A 17,754-nucleotide genomic window follows, 5' to 3' on the forward strand; every position below is an offset into this window, starting at 1 on the left:
GGGAGGAGACCCTCTTACTCAGCAGGGAAGATGAGGGGATTAGCAAATACTCTTGGGAGGGGGGGGCTAGGAGATGAAGATGGATGAAGGTAAACATTGTTCTTGGTTGGTCTTGTCGGGCAGGAATGCAAAGACTGTGTTGGTCAGATGGTCCACTGCAGCCAGCTAAACGGAGAAAGCCAGTTGCTTTGAATCCCTAACAATAGTAGTGCTCAGAAGAAGATGTGGAGTCTGTACAATGCCATGATGATGTAGTTATTATTATTATTATTATAAATTGGACTGTTGTGGGTGCATTCACAGTCTGTTGTACACTACTCAGAACCTGTAGTCTGTTAAGATTTAGTCTAATGGTTTGGTCATGTTGACCCTCCATCAAGGCTACAATGGCTTATCTGGAGCACATCAATATGCATTCCCACTGTAAATTAACTATTTGATCCATCTCTGTTTGACAGACTAGATTGTACAGGCTCTGAGGACTGCTCTCGGTGATCGGATCCCGACCCTAATGAGCGGAGTTTATGTTCCTAAAGTTCAGACACGTATACCTGTTTAGAGAGACTGTCCCACACGACAGCTTTTCCTGTTCAGCAAGGGGGGGTTGAGTCTCTAGTGGCACAGCTGGCCCTCCCACCACTCAAATACAGTCCCACATGTCACAGATGACACGCTCTCTAATGAACATTCCAGGTGCTTGAAAACTCCAAAGTGATTACGTGGAAATGTTCATCTTTAGCTGGGCGAGACCCTTAGAATAGCAAAAACTCTGTCCCTCTCAATAGCATGATTACTCCAGAGTGGAAGGTAATTCTTTCCAGCTCTGTCAGCCTCTCATTTAGGAATGCCCGCTCCCCCCCCCCAACGTCACTCGCTAAATGACTTTCATCTGGCGGAGGTGGATAGGCTTTGCTAATAGGGAGCGATCGTTTGGTCTGTCCTGGACAATAATATGCTATTGAGGATTTGGGCTTTGATGTAGGCTATCGGCTATTTCAGTCTGACGGCTATGTCTACGGTTGAGGGGTTCTGTAAAAGTGAGTCTACATTGACTGCTATGGTCCTGGTTTCTGGCTGAATGTTGGCTCCTTAAAAGGAGTGAGGTCTCTCTCTGTTTATCCAATGATCTCCTTAGTTTGAAAATAGCTCAATCAATTGGAAGTGACATGTTTGGAGGAAAAAGAATCTTTGGAGATGACGTAGATTTTTGATTACAGGTGGTTTCACTGTGGGTTACTACGCACACGCGTGCGCGCACACACACACAAACACACACACACACACACACACACACACACACACACACACACCCTGCAGTCTCTTTTCCCTTCTTTTGGGTTCTCTGGTGCACAGCAAAGGTGCAGACTAACAGGGGTTTGAGGGTAAGCAGTAGTTGGGATCAGATTTTCCTATTCACAGCCTATCTACAGTATACCCAAACCACCAGAGACAGAATCTATATAGCAAACCAGATGTTTAACCCTGGCTCCTGGCCCCGCCCCTGGCCAAACTGGAGCCCAATTCTTTGGGCTGAACTTTTTTTGTGTTGTTGCTGCTGCTAATGAGTCTTGTACAAGATAAATCCCTATCAGCCCTTTATATTGTAGTACTGTAGAATTACTGTTGGCTGCCTTTTGCTTGCCTGTTTTGTTTTTGTCATTTTGTATGGACTGCCAAACCAGATATTTAGGGGTAAATCAGATTGGTTGTTGGGCTCCTTAAGGGGAAGGGTGTTGCTGACAAATTTGTAAGTAAACCTCCTCATTCAAACAACTCATCTCATTGCAAACAACTTTCTCCTGATATAATAGTCAACTTTATTTGTATAGCACCTTTCATAGAAATACATGCAGCTCAAAGTGCTTTACAACAGAGAGTGTGCAAGCTTCACATATAAATAGACATTAAATAAACAAAAAGCAGGAAAATAAGATGGAAGATAAAACACAATAAAAAGGTAAAGATAAGAAATCAAGTAAAATACAATGTAATTGGCTTTTCTTTTCCTTGAATGTACTAACTTGTGATCAATCAGTTAATTTGAAATGTACTAACCCCTTCTAATCAATTAGTTACTTGATTTAATTTTTCCCTCTTTCACTTTGTCCTGTCAATGAGAGTCTGCTCCCACAGGTCATGCAATAATACAGTTTGTTCTCAAACCATAATACATGGACCTATCCTGGACTTTTAAAATATATTGTTCCCATGGGTTATGCACTGAAAGAATTGGCAGTGGCTTAAAACCTATTGCAACAATCACCCTGGCTTGAACTTTTTAACACAGTACACGTCAGTATGTGTCCAGATTTTTCTAAATCTTGGTAAAACCTTGCTTAGGTGTGAGCCAGACTGCACCTATCCCACCCAGACCCACAATGAGCAGAATAATAGAAAAAGTACTTCAAATTCACAAACTTATCAATTATCATGCAAATTACTGTCAGAAATCCACATGCACAATGTAAAAATTACAATTTAATAAAATGGTGTATGGGAGATATACATTTAAAAAAAGAAAAAAAAGTGCAGTAGCCAGCAAGTGCAAAAGGAGCTAGTTAAAAGCTAACATTTTTAGCTTTCTTTTAAAACTATTCAGCGAGCTGGCTTCTCTGATATCTATAGGTATTGTGTTCCATAGCTTTGGGCCATAACTGACAAAGGCTGCACTCCCGAACTTTCTCTTTGATGTATGTTCCGAACCAGTTTAACACACAGTCAGATATGCCCCTCTTTAGTTTCCACTAATGTCATGTTGTCAGTCCCTGCCACTTCATCAACACACACACATTTGAGTGAGCTGCTGCCACTGAAGAGGCCATGAAGGAACTTTCTGGAATGTTTCCAAGTGGAACAAGTAGAAGGGAAAGAGAAGGAGAGACAGACCTCGCACACTAAAGAAGGCTAGCCTTTAAAGGTGTCCTATTATGCTAATTTTCAACAATTAAATATAAGTCTTTGGGGTCCCCAAAACAGGTCGTTGAGCATTTTGATGCCACTGTGACACACTTGATGCCACTGTGAAAAATTTCATTGTCCTCTCTCCCTGACTGAACGATTGCGTTAGTGCCCATGTTATTATCTCCACGGTTGCATGCTGTTACCTCTAGCTACATTCGCTAGCTAGACACCACCAGGCTATATGACACCATATGTCCACTTCTTAACATTTTTAATTACCACTCAATGAACCACTAACGTTACTCTAACATATGATGAGACGAGCATCCGGGTTGAGGCAAAAGGAGAGTTTGTTTGTGTCAGCTAGCTAGCGTTAGTACTATATGCAAACAAACACACAGCATAATTACTTACAGTTTCTGAATAATTTCCAGAGACAGCTGGTATTGCTTGATCATTCAGAAAGAGTTTATCTGAAAATCCTGCATTGTACTGACCCAGGTTGGAAAAGCAATCGGGCAAAAAATGGCTAGCACACACTGCCAGTGTTTTGCCAATTTCAGCAGGAACGTTGCCATCAGAAATACAATTCATCCACTCGGCTCTTCTGTTCTTTGAGCTTGGGAGACGATCTGTGCTGCGTAGTACATCCATTTTCCGTGCGTAGACATTATGCTAGCTAGCGGGGTCCCCAAACCTGACGTAGAGTGACACAGGAGATTTGAACAGCTTGCAGGGACTGACTTTTTTCATAATGTTTTCATTTCGGCTGACCACAATGGGTTGTTTCACTTCATACTCTTTGTGCTAGTAGGCCCATCAGAGACTCAAATGTACATGCAAAAACAATTAAAAAGTTAGTTTTGCAAACGTGGACCCCTTTCAGAGCAGTTGGCAACTAGCTCAAAGTCCTGCTATTTGAAGTTGTGCCCTGTGGCTGTGTATGCTTTTGTGAGCCCTGTCTCCATGTTTAGGTCATACAATCAGTGGAGCAGAATTTAGGTTGTTTTGTCATGTCCTAGACAATTTATTTAGTAGTTTATTTGTCAGGGACAATGCAGACAACATTGTAACAAGTTACAATAACATGACAGATGTGTTGCATATGGGATTTCTAGCTAATGTTAATTCATTTCAAATCTCTATTTATACTTGTAAAGCACTGAGGTTTCCCTCATTTACAGTTTTTTTTTGGCGACCCCTGGTTAACCGTTAACCACTACAGTACTTAAAATGGTCATTACATATCATTACTAGGGCTGGGTATATTTTCAAAAATTACGATACCAATACCAGTACCCTTAAAGTGATACCGATACCAAATGAACACTAATCGTGTGAATGGAAGCATTCAGTTGTGTAAAATGCCATCAATCCTCCCACATTCAAATAATTTTTACAAGAATACATTTTGAAAGTGTTTAAAAGAGTATCAAACTGCATTTATTACAATATAACTACTGACAGTGACACATTTTTTAGTCATCCCTCATCCGTGACCTTGCAGCTAATGTGAACGGTGTGTCAAGGCTGCTGCTGGGGGTGGCAACATCAGCAGTAGCAGTTGTGGTGGTAGTAGGCCTAGGGGGGTCTTAACATTAAGCATAACATTAGTTAATAACATTAGCCTAAACACATTTCGCTGTTACAGAAGTTAAAACTACCACTAAGTAACCAATGCACTAAGCAATGCATTACAATAGGGTTGCTAATGCTAGCTACTAGCTAGCTAGGTAATGGGGGAAATCTGCGTTTTTATTCATTTATTTTTACCATACGCCATAGGCGTATATTTTAATCACGCGTCGCATTAAATTGAAGAACGCTTGCGGTGATTTGACCATATTACAACATCTTTTTTCCCTAGATCTCAATACAAAAAAGATCGAATGAAGTACTGGTTTGACTGAAGACGTTTCGATGCTACTTGGTATCAGTTTGTTTCGATCCTGTACTACAAGGTATCGAGTACCGATACCCAGCCCTCATCATTACCAAAATACATTAGTTAAAGTGAGCACATAGTATTAGTCAGTAGTGACATTCCTTACATGAGCATAGAATAATGATATCACATTGCAGCCATATGTTGCGTATTGTGTGTGCGCAAGAGTGCGTGCGTGGGAGGGCAGTTGTGACTCAGGAGGTAGAGCGGGTCGTCCAATGACCGCAGGGTCTGTGGTTTTATTCCCAGCTGTCCTGTCCTCATGTCGAAGTGTCCTTATCGCAAGACTTTGAACCCCAAATTGCTCCCAATGACCAGGCTGGCATCTTGCATGGCAGCTGGCCACCATGGAGACGCAATTATAAAGCACTTTGTCTGTTAAGGTTGAAGGTGCTATATAAGTGCAGTCCATTTATCATGTATGTTCACTAATTAATTCATGTTTAAGTGTGTGTGTCAGTGTGCATGCATGTGTGTGCATAGTCTTTGAGTGTACAGGTTTATGTTTATTTATGTGTGCCTTTTCCTCTGTCTGTGTACATGCACAAGTGCATGATCGGTGATCAGTGATCGCAGGTTTGCTTTTGTTTCAGCCAGTGTTTCTTCTTTACATTACACATTTTTGGATCATTTTTTATTTCAGTTGTTGGGGCTGTCCAAAAATGTATCCCCTTTATTGAAAACGATGACTGAGCGAAAGTGGTTTTGCGCTGTGTCACCCTGCGGTCCCCATTCGCTGATCCCCTAATGACGATTCTACTGGTGTTTGTTCTAGTCGCATATGGACAAAGTACATAGAAAGATACATTGAAACGGTGATGAAAAACTAAAGAATAACCTATAATAACTATTATCTCACAATTGGTTTCTGTACCCCTACAAAAGAGCTCAACCAAGTGTGCAGTGATGCTTGTATCATATCCAACTTGTATCTCCAGCCGCACCTGAGACGGACATACTGTATCGTGACAAGGTAGATGCCCCTCTCTCTGGGAGGACTTTCCCAGAAACCTGTTCAGATACTGTAACCATTTGAAAGCCCCGGTGGCTGAACCAGGAGCAGGAGGAGTACAGTGGAAGAGTCTCACGCAGCGCTACCTCCTCTTCCATTCCAAAGACGTGCGCGTGGAGGGAGTGCACGTCTGCGGATAGAGCCATCACTAGGCAGCAGCACCCCCTCCCTCCGATGAGCCCCGGTGAGCCTCGGCAGTACGCTAACCCCCGTGGGGACGGCCGTAGAAGCCAACGCCTTTGGCAGGTGTCTCTGGAAAAAGACGTGGAGGATCGAGGCCACCTTAAACCATCTCGGGCGTTTTAAAGCTCTCTCCGGCTTCCTTTGTGGGTCATGAGAGTGCAGTAAATCTAGAGGAGGTGCAGCGCTCGTGTACTTTCCATATGGTGTACATTACCATGGCACTCTGCACCCACTCTCCCCCTGCGCGTCTCACAGACAAAGCCATAATAGGAGATGCCTATGTGGTGTTCGGTGGTGCAGCAGGGTTCTAAACCTACCAGGATCGCAGGGATCCGTTCACTGCATGCTTCTTGGGGCTTGTCTGTCTTAACAAGAGAGATTTTACAAGCAGGCTCATTCAGGAGAACTGAAGTCATCGCGTGACTTCATTTTGACAGATTTTTAACACTTGTGTGTGAGTAAGCATAATAGCTCCACACAGGATGCTAGCCTGTACCTTCTTGTATGTGAATAAAACACAGCACTGAGGCAAACTGTATATTCCAAATGGTCGTCAGGTAATGCTGGTGAAAAGAGCTTTCTGTGTCCACTAGTTTCCTAGTCCTATTTCCCAAATGCATTAAGTCTTTAATTACTTGCATGCAAGACACACTACTTGAAGATGACCTTGTATATGGAAATGTGTGTGACTGTGATGTAAAGTGTGAATTTGAAGTGGAACAACACCTTTTTTTTTTTTTCTTGCTGTGCTGACCTGGCCCATCTGCAGTCCTGCAGTCCCTCAGGCTCACACGAAACCTCACTGTCATTGATCACTCTCTCTCTCTCTCTCACTCTCTCTCGCTCTCACTCTCACTCTCTCACTCTCACTCTCACTCTCACTCTCACTCTCACTCTCACTCTCTCTCTCTCTCGCCAGGGCGCGCTCCCCCTGCCCTCTTTATCTTCTTCCTGCTCTAGATTTGCATGTCTTTGCTTTGTTTATAACTGTTGTGTTTATCTCCACGGGAGAGAGAGCCAGTGTCTGACTCACCGCTGAACTTTGCTTCCTCGCCGTCCAACACCACATTCCCTAATCCCTACCGTACCACCCTCGACACAGCCGTTAATCCCAACCTACCACCGTTGACACAGCCGTTAATCCGTACCGTACCGCCGTGGACACAGCCGTTAATCCCTACCGTACCGCCCTCGACACAGCCGTTAATCCCTACCGTACCGCCCTCGACACAGCCGTTTTTCCCTACCGTACCGCCCTCGACACAGACGTTAATCCCTACCGTACCGCCCTCGACACAGTCGTTAATCCCTACCGTACCGCCCTCGACACAGCCGTTAATCCCTACCGTACCGCCCTCGACACAGCCGTTAATCCCTACCGTACCGCCCTCGACACAGCCGTTAATCCCTACCGTACGGCCCTTGACACAGCCGTTAATCCCTACCGTACCATCCTTCACACAGCCGTTAATCCCAACCGTACCATCCTTCACACAGCCCTTAACACAGTACCACCTCCTGAGAATACCACCCTCAACACAACCCTTAAGACTTTACAGTACCACCCTCGACATAAACCTCCATTCCTGACCGTTCCACCCACCCACAGCCTCCTGGTTTCTTGTTTTAGAGAGTTTACATATCCATTGCACATTTTGGAAACCCTTATCAATGCTGTGTTGCTTTTGACTTTGGTTGTATGTTCGTTTTCTCTCCATGCTATTGTGCTGAGTTGTAATTAGTTTGTTTTTTCCTAAATGCTGATCTCTCTCTCTCTCTCTTTCTGTCTGTCTCTCTCTTTGGTTGTTTACAGATAGCGTGATAAACGACAAGGAGTTTGAGGTGATGATGCAGATCGACTGCGAGGTCACAGCCACCAGGATTCTCCACATCAAGACGTCCAGTATCCCTCCGTTCCTTCGCGTCAACCGCACCGACACCCTCTACCCGCCCTCTCCAGCGGACAGCCAGGCCAAGCCTCCTGTGGCCGTTCTCATGGGCTCCGCCTAAACTCCGCAATCGATTGACGCAGCTCTGTTACCAGCCAATCTGTGCACACTGAACACATCGAAGTCAAAAACATGGAACGTTTTAACTTTCACAGGACTTTTTTTTTTAAAAAGAAGATCATACACTCTTTTTCCAAAACGTACTATAGTATATTAAGTATCTTTGACCAAACATAGATACTGTATTTGAATTATGTAACCTTGAATTGGAGGAACTTCGTAGTCACGACAAGGGGGACTGGAAGACCAAATAGCTGGTGTCAGGTGGCTGTTCTGTTTTGTTTCTGGTATGGGTCATGGTTGTTAAAGGGGGCCTGAGACTTGGCCCTGACTCTGTGTGGCAGAACGGACTGTTCCTAACAACCCCAGAATCCCTGCTCTAGGGTTATCGCTGAGCAATGAGGCCTGATTCACCCTGTTATAACAATACTTTCACCCCCTAGTGCCCCCCCAAGACTGACATTCTGCTTTCCTTTTCTCTCTTCTCTCTCTCTCCCCCTCTCTCATATATATATATATATATGGATTTCTTCCATAATCACTCTTTATTTGTCTCTTTTTCATGTGCATATAATGGTCGAATGATGCTGAGGGTTTAATGGAGAAATAAACTATAGAGGCTACTCTCAGGAAGAAAATTGTGAAAGCTAGTAGCAATCCAACCACTAGAATCTGTGATTTGGTCACTGTTTTTTTACTGTTTTTTGACGCTCTAAGTTTTCACTGGTTTTGAGTCTGCACTGTGCTTAGTTGATATACTTCAAAGAATAACCTACTGTATTGCAGTTATATGTATTTTAATTACATTGCCAGACTGTAGTTATTTTAATTACATTGCCATCTGTTTTGGAATAGAAGCCACATCACCAAAATGAAAAATGTAAATATCTAAAAGCAAAAAAGTATGCTTATTGGCCAACAATAATATTGTATGTGATATTTATTATGATTAATACTACTATTATTGGGAACAATAATTAGTACTGGGAACAATTATATTATTTCCCAAATGTTATGTGGTGATGGCTGCAATAAAGCAGTTGAAAATTGATTTTGTCAATTTATATATACAAATGTATGTTGTTGACAATTGCTACTAAGGGGCACTACAGCACCCTTTGTGATTTCCATAGTAACCTGTTTGACTTGACCGTCCACTTGTCCCAGTTGCACTTAAAATAAAACATTTTCTGTTTTCAGAACATCCCTGTACTCAGACTATTTTGCCTACTGAAATGATCATCAACACACATTACATCCAGAACTTGCACTCTTCATGAACATGTACAAGATTCAGTTAGGGTTAAGATTCAGTTAGTCTTTTTTTTCTGCTTTTTATTAAAATATGTTTATAATTTTTCTGTTTGGTGTTTTTGTGCTTCAATTCTCTTATTTGTTTAGTCAAAGAACATTACAAGAACATGACAAGTATTCATGGTGTTCATTTATTGCAGCCATGCATACAGGCGCTGAAACAGTAGGACAGTGATGAGTTATTTCAGTGAGTCCGGTAATATTGTGTGAGTTAATGCATAACTGGTGTATTTTGAGCCCCATGAAAAATCCCAGTGGATTTGTTGTATGGTCATTCTTTAGAGTTTATGAGAGGCCGGTGAATTTGGCTGTGCTGCCTTTGTTGTGGAAGGGGTGGTTTCATGGTTCTTGTGGGGATGAGGGGGTCTCACTCTAGGTCTATGCGTATGTATATTTTGTTTTGTTGTGTTTGTGCTGGGAAAAACATAAGATAACTAATAAAGATTTGATCACAAAAAAATTATTCAATGAGTATTTGTGGCTAATATAGTATAAGTGTTGCTATAGTATACTTAGTGTGGTCTTTGAGTAGCCTTCACATCTTTATATGCTATTTGATAGGGATGCACTGATTGCAAAATTCTGGGCCGATGTCGATGCCCTGATAAAATAACAATCCGGCCGATGGCCTATGTTTATTTTATTTTATTTTTATTCCCCCTTTTGTGCCAGGGAAACAAAGAAATTAAGTGTTTGGTTCCAAAACACCAATTTTCACATTTGCATAATAGGTACCTTTATCTAGGTGTGAACTATTTCTGGCATCATATTTTAAGATTAGGCTATATACATTTTTGTGCAAAGCAAAACGACGTATCCACAGTGTAGCTGGAATGGAACTTTCTGCGGCAAGCGTTTTGCAACAAAAGAATCGGCCACTACCATCGGTGAATGTCATTTTATTTGCCGATGGGCTGATGGCAGTCAACAAGGCCAACATCGGCCGATGCCGATGTTCGGCCGATGCATCGGTGCATCCCTACTATTTGATATGAATCATGAATCATCCAACTAACAGATTAATGTATACTACAGTATATGTGCATTTATTTGTTTCAAAAACGGCATTTGATTCAGAACAATGTCATTCTTTTTATGCTTATTCAAGAAGCAAAGAACACAATTCCAACTTCCCCCTGATAAAACACTGGATTTACATGATGTGTGTGCATCTCTGAGTGGACATGATGAGGCTTATTCATTTTAATTTTTAAGAGGTTTCTAAAACAGGGATTTTGCATGGCCCCTCAGCAGAGCGCTGTGCTACTGTAACTTGATTTTGGTAAGAGCCCAGGAAAATGACTGAATGGAATGTTCTCTCTGCTCTTTGGTACTGTGGGTCTCTTTTGTAGTTTTTTGTGTGTGTGTTTTATCTGGTTCCATTCTGAAAGCTGTGATCCACCTTGATCTGTCTTCAGATTAGATTACTGCTTGCAGGAGGTCATTATAGTCACTTCAATTTCAACGGTAGATTAAAACCCTCAAAGGAGGCAGTGTCCGTTTGTATTTTCAGTCCTTTATTGCTCTTTTCAAAACAGTACAATGTGATATGGAGGGAGTAGAATAAGTGCTTTCACAAGACAAAGGTCAACAGCTATCTGTGAGATTGCCACAGCGCAGGCCTATACAGAGATTCAAAGACTAAAGGTATACAAGAAAACTTTTTTTTTTTTAAAGGTGTATAAAACAAAATAATGTCAACTTATAAATCACAAGCTGTCATGGAAAATGGCATTGATGGGAGAGAGCTGGAGAGGATGGAATAGTGTTGTAGTTGTAACTTTCAAAACAGAATGGGGCGGTGGTATAGCTCAGGAGGTACAGTAGAGCGGGTCGTTCAGTGATCGTAGGGTCGGTGGTTCGAATCCCGGCTTCTCCTGACTACCTGTCGAAGTGTCCTTGGGCAAGACACTGAACCCCAAAATTGCTCCCAATGAACAGGCAAGTGCCTTGCATGGCAGCTGTCGCCATTGGTGTGTGAATGGCGCTCCGGGCCAGTGTAACAACTGGATGGGGAGCGCGTTACAAATGCAGTACCTATACCTAAAATCTGTTTACCGATCTTAATTGGACATCTCTACATTCATGTATCTCACAATGATTCTATATTACAGTATATACAGAACAACGTGCTGTATGGGTTGAAACAACCATTTCACATAGTTAATGAAAAAAACAAAACACTTAGCTTCATAAAAGTTGAATACATCACAACAAGAATGGCCTTGTGGACTGATCTACAATCCACTTTAACATACTATAAAATAATTTTGCTATTTTTATTTCAATTTAATACAATACTGCTATCTTAAACTTCCTCTTCCAGGGAGTCTACATAGGCAAACTTGACCTCATATGTGACCTGGTGTCCATTGTCCCAGGCGTATAGCAGGCCCTCTTTGGGGTTGTAATCTATCTGTGTGGTGTAGGTGTAGTTGTTTGTGAAAGGCATTCTGGGAATCATCTGAGTGTTGGTGTGTGTGTCGAAGGCATACGCAAGGTTAGCCTCCTTGCGGTTGTCGCTATCGACGGCGTACAGGACGCCACACACAATAAAGCAGTTCCCATATCGGTTCCGTCTGAGTCCGGTTCTCCACGTGGTCTCCCTCTGCGTGCTGAGGTCTGAGGGGTTCAACCGGGTCAGGACTATAACTTCCTGTAGGAAACCCTCATCGTCCAGCGCCGGGTAGATGATCCACAGACCACTCTCGTCCACCGCAAAGTCGATATCGGAGTGGCCGCGCCATTGCCATGGGGATGCACTCTCCTCGAACACAGCGTCGTGCAGCATGGTCCAGGCCGCCACGTAGCGTCGGCGCAGGTCGAATTTGATGATGTCACGGGAGAAAGCACGATTGTAGTAGAAGGCTCCTTGGTAGACCACGTGGCCAGTCCCTATCCAGTTGTATGGCAGCTTGTACGAGTTGGTGAAGTGGCCTAGGGAGTAAACAAAAAAACAGGAAAAGAAAGAATAAAATACTGTAAAAGGACAAACTAAAGATCAAAGATAAGACAATGTCATCAAACTTGAATATATTTGAAAGACATCGCATTTTCGAAGACGATCCTAAATTTGCGTGAGATGGTGTTGAGTATTGTCTCCATTTTCAGTGACGGTTTGTCTGCCCACCTTGTTTGAAGACCTCCATGTTGCGGAACTCCAGCAGGTTGTTTCCATAGTAGTAGTTGGTGACGTAGATCTTGTCATCCTTCGCCAGAGGATCCTTCATCCACGCCCCCTCGTTGCGACCGTAGTTGTTGTGAGTGACTGGCTCTGAGATTGTGGCCAGAGTGTCCTTACATTCCCCTATTGCAGACACACTCAGTTATTATAAGAGAGCCTTCTTTAGTTTTCTTTATTTTACAAGTTGATTTATAGGACTAAAGGACGGAATTTCAAAAATAAAAAGATAAACACACTTACATGCATATGATACAGTAGGCCTACATATATGAAGGAACAACGTTGTTAGAAGCAGCCACCATTAGGAACTGATATAAAAACCTACCAGGCCTCCTTGTAGGTCTCTCTCCATAGTTCTGTGGTGGTTCCACTGGTAGCGGTATCTCCTCCTCGTCCCAGCTGATGCTGTACTTGCGTTTCTTCGATCTTGTCTGGGTGGTGGTGGTGGTAGTGGTGGTGGTGGTGGTGGTGGAAGGGGGGGTGGTGAAGGAGGAGGTGGTGGGGGGCTGTCTCTGTGTGGTCAGAGGCACGCTCAACAGGGAGGGGGATGTTAGGGGTGCTGCTGATGTAATACTGGACTCTGAGGAGATGGTTGTTGTGGGGACAGCAGGAGCAGTGGGGGTGGCTGCAGTTGTTGTTGTCGTCCCTATTGTACTGGCCATTCTGGTAGTGGTGGTGGGGCCCTCTGTAGTTGGGGTTGGTCCTGGGGTGTTATCAGTGGTAGCGACAGTTATGGGTTCTTCCAGTTTCATGGTTCTGGGTGATTCCTGGGTGCTTCTTGGGGTCTGGGTGGTCATGGTTGTGGTCACTGTTGTATGTGATCCCTCCATGCTTGCAGATGTGCTGGCTGGCTTGACCATCATAGGGAGGGGCCACTTCCTTGTCCTGGTAAGAGACTGACCAACGGTCTTCCTAGTGGGTAAGTCGGTGTGTACCATGTTGACCGTAGTATCTGTAACCATGTGTTCAGAGGGGGTTTTCATGGCAGCGGTGGTGGTTGCTGATTCTGGAATAGGCGCTGTTGATTGGCTGGTCTTCCTGGCGCCTCCCCCGGGGCCTGTGCTCATTGGCCTAGCTGCTCTGCGCCCCGCCTTCCCTCTAGTCCTGGAGGGAGGGACTCTGTGTTGCAGGAGTTGCTCCTCGATGAAGAGGTTAATTGGGCCGTCACCACTGAATCCATCATACTCAAGAACTATGCAGGGAGAGGGGGTTGACAAATTTGACCAAAAATGTAATGAAATAATGATTATATAAAAAGGTTTCAGTTACAATAGTAACTGCACATTTAAAAAGAGATACAAGCCAGTAAACTGATACAGTGGGGAATTCCTACAGCTCAACCATACACAGAGACAGTAAAGTAAAAGAGACAAAATGTAAATGTCCTTTAGCGTCTTGTGACTGTGAGGCCAGGTGGCTGTGTGACCCACAGTAGAGTAAAGAGCTCCCAAGTGTAGAGTATCAAAGTCAAAGTCCCAATGATTGTCACACACCTGAGTGTGTGAAATTTGTTCTCCGCATTTGACCCATCCCCTGGGGGAGCGGTGAGCAGCAGTGGTGCCGCACTCAGGAATCATTTGGTGATGTAGCCCCCTAATTCCAACCCTTGATGCTGTGTGCCAATCAGGGAGGCAATGGGTACCATTTTTATAGTCTTTGGTATGACTCGGCTGGGGATCGAACTCACAACCTCCCAGTCTCAAAGCGGACACTCTAAACACAAGGCCACTGAGCTGTTCTATAGTGGTATTAGTGTTCCATCGATGCATTTTAAGGGAATACTGGGAAAGCCAGTCTTCCCGTTGCACAGAACACATTGCCAACTGATATAACATCTGTCCCTTTGACTAAAAGCCTGGTGAAAGATATTTGATTATGTTCTGATATGATCATAGGGCATTATCACACTATGTTTATGTGGGAGAGAAAATGGACACAAGACTTAGTGCAACAACCATTATATGACTTACAGTCCTCTCCTGGCTCTCCATCATCTGCAACCATTTGGTCAGACTTGTAGAAGGTCACTCCCCTGATAACCATCCCATTGGGGCCGGTCTTCTTCTGACCAGACTCCCCCTGGACAGCCCCATCCTGGAGATTCAGCGGTGGGGTCGCCTCTGAGGTGGGCTGGGGACCCTCCCTCTGGCCTCTGGGGGACCCAGAGCCCCCGACAAACATCTCCTCATACCTCTCCTATCAAGAGGATAGAGCACACCATTCCTTATTAGTTAGGAAAACAAACTGTTTAGTATCCTGCTAAATCCAATCACTCAAGGAAGTTTTGGTGGGAAAAAAACAACAAATAAGCCTCCTCATAGATCACAATGTTTATTTTCATATTCTCCTTTTTCAGTGTTTTGTTCATTCTCAAAGTTTGGTTTGATACGTTATGACAAGAACAATTACACTCTTACACTCTTGAGAGAACATACTTCATGAATCATGTCAATGTCCACACAGCCCCCCCCCCCAGCCAGAGGTTCTGGTGTTAAATACAGTATGAAAAATAAACCCCACCAGACAAGGCGCAAAATTTCCTCTGTTATTATTTGAATATTTAATTTAAAGTCATTGCACTATATGGGTAGAGGAGAGAGGTGTAGATTGTTTTTTTGTTCCTTTTTTTAAATGAAGGCACAAAATGTCTCGGCTGTTATTAAAATCATCATTGTTTCAATTTTCATTAATGTCAGTTTGTGACAAAAATAACACTTTCCAGCTTATGTCATGCACTACTCCTTGGCATGACCGTAAAGTACGTAAGCAGTGGAAACATGTGGAATCTATCAATAGCCTACTCTCTACACACATTAACATTTCCCTTTCTCTCTTTCTCAGCATAGATTAATTAAATGGATTATCTGTAGACTGCAGCTGACATAATGTTCACATTATTGACCTGTTGTACCTTACTCAGTGGAGAGTCTATGGACCATTGACTGTGGCCTGTTGGCGATACCTATCTGACCACCTTCAGGTCCCGCCCACCCACCTCTTGGTTCTGATAGGCTGCTGCTCTGTCATTCAGCTCGACCCGACGTTTCCTTTTCTCCTGTCGCAAAGGGAGTGAGGGTGTGGTCTCCTGCAGCTGCGCTGGGGGATTCTGGGATGGAACCCCTGTTTCCTGCCGCTGGGCTGGGGGATTCTGGGATGGAACCCCTGTTTCCTGCCGCTGGGCTGGGGGATTCTGGGATGGAACCCCTGTTTCCTGCCGCTGGGCTGGGGGATTCTGGGATGCCGTCTCACGAGAGACCGCCTGCATGGATGGCAGTTGACAGCCAAGGACATGTTTTTAAAAAGAAACCACTGTTGTAGGATTTTTACAAAAATGAAATAAACTTTTCCCCCCATATGTTTATATTGGAGTCATCAAAATTGACTGGACAGCTGTGTTTCAACAAATATTGTATCAAGTTGTATGTTTTCTAATGGGAGCATGACCAAATAGGGTGTTCACCAGGCATGCCATATGCAGTAGGCTAGTATTCACTGCACTATTGCAAAAATGGTTACTTTAATTGATCATTTCAGGAAAGCCTGGAGCAGACCTACACACCTTCCAAGGGCTTTCGCTTGTGGTAAGCAGTGTAATTGAACCACTAATAAAATGAGTAATTGCCCCAGTGAGAGTATTTCATTAGACCCATGGGTATACGGAGTCCAGAGGCCAACTCAGGGGAGTTTCTCCTACACAAATGCTTCCAATTTACTGCACAACCACAGCTCTTAGTCTGGGATTTCATCTGAGGCTACAATAATTAACTCCTTGTCCATCTAAGCCTGTGAGTTCAGTGGCCTAACTACTCTTCACAGTATGTGAGGTACAGTATCGTCCTCCTTCCACTGATGTGTGACTTACCCTCTCAATGTTTTCCATACGATCCAGGAGCTTAGTGGTGACGGAGTGCAGCTTTAGCAGATCCATGCCATAGAAGGATCCCTCCAACAAGTCAATGATCGTGGACAGCTGAAATGACCAAGTAGAATCCGTCATTCTAAGATAAGACAGGTTAACATCAAACATATTCCCAGCCCATCCGAGTAATATCCGAGTCCTCTGGGTAAAATGGGTAAAAGTTGGTAAAAGTTGTATCAGAACATTAATCCGTGTCATCCTGGTATTATAGCCCCTGAGAACATTAATCCATGGGATTCTGGTATTATAGCCCCAGCTACTGCGTCCACCACTTTGGCCCCTGGCATGTGGTCGTAGGCTCTTGTGAGTCTTGTATGGCGAGAGCGTCGCTTCACCTTCACATCATCTTTCCCAGCTTCCCTAAGTTTCTTGAGCCTGAAGTCTCCCTCGCACGGGTTCACCGCTGACGGCGGGGCGATGCAGGCGCACTTGCAGTCCGGTCCAGATGTGATAGTCTCCACTGTGTAGAAGTCCTGCGCCGTGGCGCCCCCCTCTTCGATCCGCCCGCAGGCGCTCCTGCTCAGGGGTCTGACAACACATTTACACCGACAGTCAGAGCCTTCCGAGAGGGCTTTCACTTTGTCATAATCACCCAGCAGCTACAAAGAAAAGAGGACGCACGCATTTTCCACCACGTATAATCACAATACATTTTCCATATAGATAATAGGCTACAACAATTTACGCAATAGTGAATAATTTTATATGAGCATTCACCTATTCTTTATCAGTATTGAAATATTAGCTTACAATAGGCTTATATATTCAGCATTGACATAGTTGGTAAAACAATTAAATTACTCATTAAATTGATTAATTGTTGTTGGAGGTTCGTGGGCGACGTTACGCTACCTGTGTAAGGATATTCTTCTCGTTGCCCAGTTCCTCCTGCAGAGTGTCATTCTCGTCTCCAAGTTCCTCTTTATCAAATTTATTTCCAGACTTTGCGTCCTCGGCAGGTAACGCTGTCTGCTCCTTTGGCGCAGCAGAGCACAATGCAAAAAATGCGCACCAGATGCAAAATAACTCAAATTTAGCCATGCTGTTATAGGGATCAGACCACACTGCTGGATATATTTGTACTTTTTCATGCACTGCCAGTCTCTCTAACTTATTATATTCCCTGCATTTTAATGATCATAGTCCATTCACAAGTACAAAATGTTTTACAGACGCCCGTGGCATATCCTGATTCCTGAAATTATTAAATGAAAGAGGCCCAGATGTTCAGTCCCATGTGTTTGCATCGCCTGCGAATGAGTGCGCTGATAAGAGAGAGCGCGCGTG

The 17,754-nt window shown here is 43.7% G+C and overlaps 2 protein-coding genes across 3 annotated transcripts in view; one reads left to right on the plus strand and one right to left on the minus strand.

The window, feature by feature from the left end:
* atf6 (activating transcription factor 6) overlaps nucleotides 1-9,688 on the plus strand; it is a 43,741-nt gene extending 34,053 nt beyond the window's left edge. For both annotated transcript variants that reach the window (XM_084461626.1, XM_084461627.1), the window contains exon 16: nucleotides 7,855-9,688. In XM_084461626.1, the coding sequence (XP_084317752.1) occupies nucleotides 7,855-8,051 (197 nt within the window). In that variant the 3' untranslated portion in view covers nucleotides 8,052-9,688. The remainder of the gene's footprint in view (nucleotides 1-7,854) is intronic.
* Nucleotides 9,689-11,672: 1,984 nt separating this feature from the next.
* Nucleotides 11,673-17,652, minus strand: olfml2ba (olfactomedin-like 2Ba; the record flags this gene model as incomplete). Its single annotated transcript, XM_084436098.1, has 8 exons — nucleotides 11,673-12,301; nucleotides 12,495-12,671; nucleotides 13,450-13,740; nucleotides 14,519-14,744; nucleotides 16,411-16,518; nucleotides 16,803-17,066; nucleotides 17,320-17,442; nucleotides 17,638-17,652. The coding sequence occupies 8 exons, from the start codon at nucleotides 17,650-17,652 to the stop codon at nucleotides 11,673-11,675; spliced, it is 1,833 nt and encodes a 610-aa protein (XP_084292224.1).
* Between the last annotated feature and the right edge of the window lie 102 nt (nucleotides 17,653-17,754).

This window comes from Borostomias antarcticus (genome assembly GCF_949987555.1).
Source record: "Borostomias antarcticus genome assembly, chromosome: 3".
NCBI classification, from domain to species: Eukaryota; Metazoa; Chordata; class Actinopteri; order Stomiiformes; family Stomiidae; genus Borostomias; species Borostomias antarcticus.